An 11,092-nucleotide genomic window follows, 5' to 3' on the forward strand; every position below is an offset into this window, starting at 1 on the left:
CCATCAGAACATCAAAAGTCCTTGGAAGGGTGTGCAAGAAAGATGAATGAAAATGCGCAAAAGAGATTGTCTCGGCCATGTGTGAGAATGAAAAGTTGAGTCACAAATGTTGCATCAAGATGGTGAACATGGGAAACGAATGCCACCAGGAAATGATCAAGAGGTTAGACAAGGCTTATAACAAGTGTCTCAAGGTAGCTAAAAAGCATCGATCGCAATCCACGTCCTGATCGGCCTTGTTATAATAACAAAACACTGGCCGGGTCTTCCCTATATTATTCAACGGCACGGATGACAAGATCCACTTGGTAATAGCCAGAGGGCTAGAACTAAAAGCACTTGCATATCTTTTCTCGTATCTAGTCATGTTTGATTTTATTAATAAGTAAATCCATCACACTATGTTGCTTAGTCATTTCTTTCATGACAAAGTTAATATGGTTTTCAAAATTGTTCTCGTTTAATCGATAAATCATATCGGAAAGAAAATGTTATTGATTTATTGATTTATTGATTTATCAGTATTGGATTGTTAGGTTAATAATTTTTAAACGGTTTGGTAACTTTTTTTATTGGGCTATCAGTTTCTGATTTTTTAGTTCATGATTAACCGATAACCCAATAAGATCATATTAAAATTACCTTTTTATCCCTTGGAAATTTTTATTGACATAGATATTGGTGCTTATGGTTCTGTTGTGGTCTAGTGAGGCTTACGCACAGGCAGTTAGGGGTGGGCACGGTATGGTATATACCGAATACCATACCGATACTGAAGTTTTTAATACCGCGGTTTTAGTATTATGATATTTGGTATGAATTTAAATTTTCTTTGGTATTCGGTATGGTATTTGGTATTTATAAAATGGATACCGAAATACCGTATATCATACCGAAGTTTATACTACATATATACAATCCATATATATTATATTTACTACTGCTAAATATATAGACTAGTTTTCGTATAAAAAATTACATCACATCTCATTTAATGCCAATTTGTATCTAATAGAAAATTGTACCATCAAAGCTAACTTTTTATCCAATATTTTCATGTTTTTAGTCTTTCACATATGCTGAGGCCTAGAAGCAGCCTTTAATTTGTCTCTGCTATTTTTCCAATACATTAAGACTTGAAATGGTGGAAATGGCCTATTCTCTCTGCTGCTGAATGAAATTTTTGGTGTAAAATTGTTTAGGACCGAAGATTATGCTTAATTTTGGCTAATGTTGTTTAGACTTTGAAACTTTGACTACTCTATCGTGATTCAAATGTCCGTTGTGCAATTGACTAACGAAGAGAATTGCTTGTACTTTCTTTTAAATACGTCTATTTGTGTATGGTGTTAGTTTAATATAATTGAGAAATCTCGAAGTCATAATCCTTTATTACATGAGTATATACGTAAGTCGAAGTCAAATAAACTATGGTTACCGAATTACTGTATCGTGAAATACCGAAACCGAACTTAAAAATACCGAACCGTACCGAATTAATTTGGTATGATAATGGTATCGTATTTTTAAAAACCGAATACCGAAGTTACCGAACCGAAGTTTCAAATACCGTACCATACCGTACCATGCCCACCCCTACAGACAGTAGTTAGTTGTCAGTATTGTCTGGTGCTAGTTTTTATCAGTTTATCAAAAGGTTAGATAGGATTGTAACTGTTTTCTTTTTGAGTATTTTTTATCGTTAGAAGTTCAATAATATTTCTACTATATTAGAAGCATGAGTTTGGAGGTGATTTCGTCGTTTACCTCCAACTCATATAACCAAAAAAAAAAGTGAATCTCATATTAAAAAATCAAGCAATATCAAAAAAATAAAAATAAAACGCGGACCCCATATTAAAAAATCAATTAATATCAAAGAAAAAAAAACGTTAACCTCATATTCAAAAAATCAAGCAATATCCATGTAATTTCCAAAGTATTCTCCATTGAGTCAATAATGATGGATTCATTCAATTTGATTTCTATACCACGAGCTACATTTGCAGCATTTTTAAATGACTGTCCAAAAAAAGTGGCTCCCATTAAACTTTAATGTTGCAATCTCTTACTTATCTCTCCCTCCAATCTCCATAGCTTTTTTAGTACTCCTGTAGTACTAATATTCAATAGACAGAGAAAGTACATGTAAGAATTACTTTTTTAAAAGTAGTTCTGAATATATTATTATCAAACTTCATTTTTTAAAAGTTACTATTGCAACTGATTACATTTGGTAGTTCCACCGAGATATCTTACCTCACCAAGATTCTATAATCAAATTAATTGAATATTGTTACAATTGATAAAATAAATTACTCGGATGTTTATTACAGTACTGTTTAATATCCTAAAAAAAAACTAAGATGGGTATTACATTCTCAAAATGCATTTTCCAATGTCTTAAATTTCTAATTATATACGAAGCACCTTAATGGCCAAAATAATATTAGTACATACTCATAATAGGTTAAATAAATAAAAAAAGATAGAAATCTTATACCGCATCTATACCCGTGTTATATGACACAATATACATAATCACCATACGTATAAAAAGTTTCACATTTTAGCCTACGAGAACAATAGTTCAAATGACGTTTCCGTATTTAGAAATAGTTAAAAATTCAATAAGTTTTGAAATTCTTATTCAATTTGATTAACACGTAGTTTAAAAAATGTCTATTAACCTTTTTCTTAAATAAAGCCATATAAACTGAAACAAAAAAAAAATAACATCATCACACAAATTATTAAACCCTTGCTTCCAAAATTTCTATCTTTACATACATGACTTTCAAGAAATGTTATAGAATATATCAATTCTTTTTATAATTGCATAAAAATAAAATTATAAATATATGCTCTGGTATCTAGTATTTCCATAAATGTCACATAAAAATTAAAGCCAATTACAAGTAATCATGTATAGTTATTACTTGAGCAAAAGGATGAATAATCGATTGGAGTCAACCAAATTTATTTAACAAAGAACTTCACTTTGTCAAGAAGAAATCAAGGATCACGTCTCATCTTTTGCTTCCACGAAAAATTATAAAGGAGCATTTTCTTATCGACTAAACAAAAAACGGAACCATTAAGAATCGCTAACCGATAAAAAAGAAATCTTATCTGTTCGATTATCAGTTTAGCATATTTGCTAACCGATAAAAAAGAAATCTTATCTGTTTGATTATCAATTTAGCATATTTAAAAACCGATAAAACCAACCATTAATATTCAAAACCGAACCGACCGATAAACACCCCTACTTGTTGCATATTTTTGAGCACCAACTCTCGAACCCATCTTACGCAATGTACTTCACCGTTCTGTTTCAGATTTCATACATTTTTTGGCATGCAAGACCCTGAACTACAGAATATAAATGAGATTTAGCTTGTGTCATTTTCTAAACATCGGAGCCCAAGCTTTAAAAATTTAATTATCTATTTTTTAGTTGTTCAACGGTCCCTTCCACAAACCATTTTTGATCACCAAACAACGTATGCCGTGAAGTAGTCGACAATTACGTGATTACATCTATCTTCGAGAATGACGTGATAACTTGCCTACAACGGAAGTTCCGATGATATAGCATAATGCCTTGAAATTAGATACTGCTGTCATTGGGCCTCTTTAAGGGAAACCAAACTTCCCAATCTTAGGCAAGTTACTACGTCCAAATGGTCCTATTTACAAATACTTGATGATTATATCAAAATATTTACAAAAATCAAAGATCTACGGCCCTAAGAAACAACCGGATCATATTAAGGCGGGCAGTTTACCGCACCAGTTTGTTTTTGGGTAGCAACACGACAAATTATACAAAATCTATATTCCATGCAATAGGAGAGGCAACTTCTAACTTGACGTGATTAGTTGTAGGAAATCAACATCTACTAAGCCTCAACTTGGTGCCAGTACTTATAAAAGACCAATTCAACTCCAGATCAACTCCTCATACCCCATGATTGATTTATCTTTGTAAACAAGTATCCTCTCATATCATTTAACCACTCTTCTTCAAGACACAGCCACCCTTTCAACTCAACCCCCACCACTCTCAACAAGAAAGAACAAATAATGGAGCATTGCATAAGATGAGCAATAAGACAAGGCATCAGCAAAAGAAGTAAAGACTCTATCCAACGGAACAAAGAAGAGATTCTCGTCAAACAAATGCAAAGAAAATACAACCTCCTAGCATACATGAGTAAATTCCACTAAACATGCAGATTCATTGGCAATAACATAAGAGCTTGCATATAAATCATCTGACAAAAGTTTTTTTTTTTTGGTTTGATATGTGAATCATACAACAAAAGTAAGCATGTGATAACAAGAATATGAGACTTACCATAAGATTTTACCTGCTTCAATCAATTCCAACCAGTACTCCCAAAGCTATCAGATTCCACAGTGATTGGCAGAGAAAATTATATCACTGCATTTTGGCATACAGATACATCTTGCACAACTAAATCACACAGATCATCGCATTGAAGTTCCAGGGTCTACAGAGAACTGCAGGGACCCCTGTAGCTTAAGCTGTATGCACATTCCATAGCCACAACATCCTCCTCAGAAGAGCAAGAACTTTTGCCAATAAAATGACAAAGGACACACAGAAAATCATGATTGAATATTATCACAGATAATAAAGAAACATGTAGGCTTTCTAGTAAGTAACACAGCAATACTTTAAAGATATTTTGAAAGGGCTCGGGTCCAACATTGCATCATAATCAAAAGTAGAAAGACACTTGAAAATCTGCTCCAGGTCTAGCATCTAGAACATCAAGAAGGCAAGTCCAACTAACAGTAGATTCATACAAATAACAATAAACTGAAAGCAAGACATCAGGACACATGGCCGAGATTAGGGAGTTGAATTCATCTATAGTACAACTACAAAAGGGAAGAAAGGATGAGGCCGCTGGCTACACAGGTTCTTGGTTTGAGCTCGGAAATATATGGTGTCAGGGCATGGCAAATTTTGATAGTAGGTAAGATCTTCGGATATGGTCCTGCTAGGGAAAACATCAAGGTAGGCAATGATTTTCGATGTCCGCATTCATCTGGTCATCTGGTTTAGGCATGAGGCTTCATCAAAGGTGACAGTAGGCTGGCTTCAGGCTTCAGATATCTCGGCTGTTTGTAGCGAGGGAAAGGAAACAAAGGGAAAAGAATACCATTAGTTTCATAATTGGCAGATCGGTTAAGGTCATCTTACCAACATGTTCAGAATATTTGTATGAGTGGGGCTAGGTATGTAAAACCAGTGAATCAAATGAAAGATGCAATGCGGTAGAAATATAATTCATGAGCTACCTGTGGTCCTGTTACAAGCTCTAGTAACCATAACTTTTTCTCCGGGGAGCAGAGCTTTGCCTTGAAGACCTGGTAACATGAAATTAACATAATGAATAAAATTGGAGAAGCAAGTTTGGCCTCTTTAGAGCAGTTGAAAGTAAACGAGCTAAATAAGATATCCTCTGCAACAAATGGGAAGAACAAAATCACCAACGACAACTTCAAAACAGAATGTTGTTAGGTCAGACATAAACGTGCAAGAGCCAAATATGTGACCAAAACATTTAGCTTCTTGATAAGCATTACAATTAGAAAGAATGAAACTACGAGCTCATTATTGTTTTTCTTTCAAGAAAATCTAGAGGCAGCATGATCACACCAGTACATAGGACACCAAACCTACTCAATATTGGTAAAGGGAAGGCAAGAAGAACTCACCCAGATCCACCGGAACGCCCATGGGAATATCCTTCTTTTGGATAAGCAGGGGAATATCCTTCATATGCCCCATATCCTACACTACTACTACTCTGCAAATGGAATTAGATATTAATAACGAAAGCTGAACATAGACATTCCACAGAAGTAGTAAAAAGCAACAGAAACAAACAAATCCCAAAACTTCTGGAGAGCACTGCAACTTCCAAAAACTCCTTTGTACTAACCAATGAAACAAGGTTTTACCTGGAGAGTACCATAACTTCCAAAACCATCAGCATGTGGAAGATCACTAGTACCACCATACGCAGTTGAGTAGGAATGTTCCCGTGCATGTCTCCTAGTATCTCTGTTTTCATATTTCAAGGTATCTGAATCTGTTGACATGGGGAGGTAGGGAAGAACTGGCACAAAGGCAGACATGGGCCCCTCTTTTTCAAAAAAATTTGCCCTTAAACGTGATGTTACTTGCATGAGTGCATCCTTTGAAGCGTCAGGATCTCCTGATATCTGATGAATGTTGGAAGTACATAATTGGGTTCAGTTGAGAAAAATAACAAAGCAAAAATGGTCTTTTATTCTTCACAGCAAAATAACAAGTATAATGATAAATAAAAGAGCATGAAGGAAGTTCCAAAATAAAATAGAGAAAATGTGGAGAGTAAGTATGATATTATAAATAAACAGGAATGACAAGAAGGAAAAGGAACTACTATACAAAGTAGTTGCATCAGCATCCTTATCTTTTAATAATGACATATTGATCTTTCTGCTTCTTTTTACCCCCTCTCTGGAGGTTTTATTTTGGCTAACATGGGTACAGCAAAGGGATAGAAGAAAACAAAGAGGGAAAAGGAAAAACCCTATGAAACAATAGTTCCATCCACGCAGACCCATTGCCCCAGAACTGATCAAGAACAGATACGGATCCAAAGGCAAAAGCAACTTATGCCTTTCAAAGATGTCAACATCTACATCAGAGACCCCTCATTCATACTTCACAAGCCGGATTTGTAAAGAGGGAGGTAGAAACCATGGACTTTTTTTCTCGTTTGATTAGTAACGGATGTCCTTGACATATACAAAGCACCCAACAACTATTAATAATGAAAATATACCTGAACCATCTCATCATCTTCAGATGCAACCTTCGGAAGGTCTTCTTTCGAGAGAATGCGAATATTAGATTTCGTGATTTTCCTCATCTCATTAATTATGGATCCTCCTTTCCCAATAAGACAGCCAATTCGAGATGCCGGAACCAGCAACCTTGTGGTATATGATATAAGACCAGAATCCCGTTCCACTTCCTCACGGCACCTTGGTTGCAAGCGCAATGCTGCTTCAATTGTGGGAGAATATGTGTCCTCAAAAAACTAGACAAAACATAAAAACGCATCTTTACTAAGAGAACAAAAATCCTCAAGTTGCATATCCCAATAAACATCCATTTAGATAGAAAATGTGTACCTCTTTTGCAGAAACAGAAATCACACAATTGTCACCTTCAGCGTTAGAACTATCAACCTTGATCACTGCACCAGACTCTTGTCTAATTTGGTTTATTATGACGCCACCTTTCCCAATAACACCCCCAATATTTGCAGTAGGACACACTAGACGAAGAGAAAATTCCTTTGAAGATGATTCATCCCTTGGAGCTGTGTAGAAAGACCTTGACCAGTCACCACTCTCCCCTTTGTAACCCCCATATGGCCCCACTAACGGAGCTATTCCCACTATTGGAGCACCACCAGCATGACCTATAAGTGAACTGCTCGAAGAGTAGACAGTTGGTGCATCAGAGGCTAGAATATGTTGAGTACGGGATGGATTATTGTGAAGACGAGTTGCAATTTCATAGAGAGCCTTCCTCACTACAGCAACTTCACCAGATATCTAAAACCAAGTAACCAAAAATCAGATGAGCAGTGACGTTAATTCAGCCAAAAAAATTTACAATTCGCCATTGCTAAGAGCAATGACATAAAAAATTGAGTCTCAGCTTGATAGACCGACAACTATGAAGAAAATTGGCCATGCATTTATAACTAAAGAAACTGAGCCATCCATATGTGTGTGTGTGTGTGTAATCATGCAATTTGGGCTGTCAAAAATAAATTTCAAGAGGTAATGTGAAATAGAAGTGCAGCATGATTAATCCCTTTAAATTCTAAATCAGACAGTCAACCAAGTTGTAAAAGAAGATTCCCGAAGTAATTAGGCTAAAATGGATAGCCAGCAAGTTCAAGCATGAAGAACAAGCACTTAATCAAGCTTACTAACCAAGAAATTTATTGAAACAACATTGCAAGTTTGATGGTGCAGAAGCAACACAAGTGGAGAGATAGGAAGGTGATCCTGCATTACCTGCACAAGTTCATCTGAGCTCAAGGCGCATGCAGGCAAATGCCTATCTTTCAAAATACGAATCTGAGCACCAGTTTCACTTCGAATGTCCTGAACTATCTGTCCCCCTTTTCCAATAATACATCCAATCTGATCTGAAGGTACTAGAAGCTTAACAGTAACCTGTGCTGCTCCCTCAGAGTCCTCGTCCATAGTGTCATCATTAATGATTTTATCATATACTCTGAGAAGGGCATCCTGAGATGGACAAACACGATCTTCAGAGCCATCAATCTCATTTGTTTCTTCGCTTGAGCTGTAGATGGTGACAACACGCTCATCACAGTCAGGTACTGTCTCACCAATTCTAATTTTTGCTTTAGTGTCCACCCTTAATTGTTTAACAATCTCCCCACCTTTACCTATGATACTGCCAATCTTCTTTACTGGGCACAAGTATCGATATACTGTGTCATCGGGGCCAATAGAGAAAGGATCCTTATCATTTCTAGTACTTCTCCTTTTGTTTGACCCGTTTTCACCATAATCTGACTGAGAATGAGACCGTTTCCCGTAGCTATCCCGTCGACCAGCCATTACAAAATATGGATGAAACACTGCTTATCATTGAAAAATTGCAAACAAAAGTCATAAATCCATAAAGAGTACATCCACTTACTAGAACTTCTAATAATTCAGATACAAAATAGCTTTCCATCGTCACAAGTGTGTCATCTCCCGTAACCCTATCCCAGTCCAGCCTAAGAAACTAGAATAGGTTATAAGTGCCAAAGCTGAAAACTTGGAGATACATCACTTTTCTTATCAAAAAATAAATAAATACATTTACTCAACTTTCATCCAATTTCATGTCATATTTCCTCAAATACTCGGCATATAGCCGTGACACAATGTGTTCTACATATACATCATACATCAGCAGGATTTCCAAATTTCTAAAGTTCTTCTAGATGGAAATAAAAAAAAAAAAGAGATTCTGACAGCAAGAAAACACTAAACATGGATGCTATGTTGCTCGGACTCTTCAAAAATGCAGCCGGGTGTGTGTCAAATCCTCCAAAAGTAGTACATTTTTTGGAGGATCCGACATGGGTGTGGCAGCATTTTTGGAGAGTCCGAGCAACATAGCTTGGATGCGCATCCAATTCCTTATCAGACTAAAAATTATGAATTCCTCGTACACAACGGAGGCACAAGATACTCAAACCGATATCACATATCATCCGAGCCTATACACAAGTAACCAATTCACAAAATCTAGATCGAGTACATGGTCAATTCTAGAAACCCCTTTTTTCTTTTTTCTTCAAATACATTAATTGCGCCAAAGACAAAATAGTTACTTTATTCTAGAATAATCTCTCGGAAGTATAAAAATATCTTCAGCAAAAAAACAAAGAACGAAAAAAACATAGATCTGAAAATTAATTTCAACAGGATTTCTAATTCAGAGATTTATGGAACTACAATAACTATGTACAAATCCAAACTACATACAAATCCTCTGTATCCATTCTGCTTACCCAATTAATTTCAAGACTCAATTTAACAAAGAAAAACAAGATTTGAATCAATTTAGAGATAATAAAATCATAAGACATGTATTGCTAGAAAATAACCTGGGAAAAAACTGGTAAGGAATATGGAAGAGTAGAATCCAGCAAAGAGAATAGTGCGGTCGTGTTTGTTGATTAATAGCGCTAGGGTTTTTGACCCCAACAGGGTTAAGGCCTCCTTTATTCTTTTCTAACGGGCCACGTCGTGTATGTATGTATTATAATATCTGCTGGATTTTCCTCCTTTTCTTTTCTCAAAATAGCAAATATGGAAGGAAAAAAAAAAGTAATAATCAAAAGATTATTTTTTGTTTTAAGTCAAATCAAGCAAATAAACATTTTTCAAGAGTTAAATGTAGAATATTTCATTCTTTTCACTTTATACTAGATGGCCTATGCCCGTGCTATGTACGGGCCCAACAGTTTTGATTATAGTGTATTTATGTATATGTAGTTGTGTTTAAATAGTGATAATATATATATATATATATACTATGTTCAAAACACGATTAATATAACATTGTAGTTTGTGCTCCGTATCTAAAACTTTATTATATTCGTGTTTGTTACGAAAATTTATTAATACTTTTTAAAAGAGAAGACTTGTTTAAAAGAAAACTATTTTCCTCTTTTTGAGATAAAACAATAGCAATATTTAAGCATCAGTTGATACTTTCAATTTTAATTCGATTAATTTAAAGGGGTAAAATACTTTTTATTTTTTATCAAATTTTGATTTGGATAATTCTAATTCAAATTATTAAATTAATTTTACATGTTTAAAACGAAACAAAGTAGAAATTGATTTTCTATTTAAACGAAGAAATGCTATTTTTTAATTTTTGGTAAATATTCTCGGTTTAGCTCATTTTACTTGTCATGTTGTTTTTTGCATGGTTTTTTAAGGAAACGTGAATTAGAATTATAATTTGACTAATTTAGGCTGGCGTGGAAGTGAGGTTTGGTACCCAGGCCATCCAGAAGAAAAGTAGTTTTAAGTACCTTGGGTCTATTGTGCAAGGCAGCGGGGAGATTGACGATGATGTCACACATCGTATTGGGGCAGGGTGGATGAAATGGAGGCTTGCTTCCGGAGTGCTATGTGACAAGAAGGTGCCACCAAAACTTAAGGGCAAGTTCTACAAAGCGATGGTTAGACCGACTATGTTGTATGGGGCGGAGTGCTGGCCAGTTAAGATCTCTCACGTTCAAAAGATGAAAGTTGCCGATATGAGAATGTTGAGATGGATGTGTGGCCACACCAGGAGCGACAGGATTAGGAATGAGGATATTCGGGTTAAGGTGGGGGTGGCCTCGGTGGAAGACAAGATGCGAGAAGCGAGATCGAGATGGTTTGGGCATGTGAAGAGGAGAGACACAGATGCCCCAGTGCGAAGGTGTGAGAGGTT

The 11,092-nt window shown here is 35.5% G+C and overlaps 1 protein-coding gene across 2 annotated transcripts; it reads right to left on the bottom strand.

The window, feature by feature from the left end:
- Positions 1-3,584: 3,584 nt before the first annotated feature.
- Positions 3,585-9,904, bottom strand: LOC132625102 (KH domain-containing protein HEN4). 2 transcript variants are annotated; one of them, XM_060339894.1, is made up of 8 exons: positions 9,747-9,904; positions 8,128-8,723; positions 7,228-7,656; positions 6,876-7,133; positions 6,004-6,267; positions 5,758-5,849; positions 5,338-5,406; positions 3,585-4,602 (listed from the first exon to the last, which is right to left on the bottom strand). In XM_060339894.1, exons 2-7 carry the CDS (start codon positions 8,701-8,703, stop codon positions 5,358-5,360), a joined length of 1,668 nt encoding a protein of 555 aa, XP_060195877.1. In that variant the 5' UTR covers positions 8,704-8,723; positions 9,747-9,904; the 3' UTR covers positions 3,585-4,602; positions 5,338-5,357. The 2 variants fall into 2 exon arrangements, with proteins under 2 accessions (XP_060195877.1, XP_060195876.1); XM_060339893.1 differs by lacking the exon at positions 3,585-4,602 and adding an exon at positions 4,715-5,157 and having other exon boundaries at positions 9,747-9,903.
- Positions 9,905-11,092: the final 1,188 nt, after the last annotated feature.

Source organism: Lycium barbarum, chromosome 12 (assembly GCF_019175385.1).
Source record: "Lycium barbarum isolate Lr01 chromosome 12, ASM1917538v2, whole genome shotgun sequence".
Taxonomy (NCBI): domain Eukaryota; kingdom Viridiplantae; phylum Streptophyta; class Magnoliopsida; order Solanales; family Solanaceae; genus Lycium; species Lycium barbarum.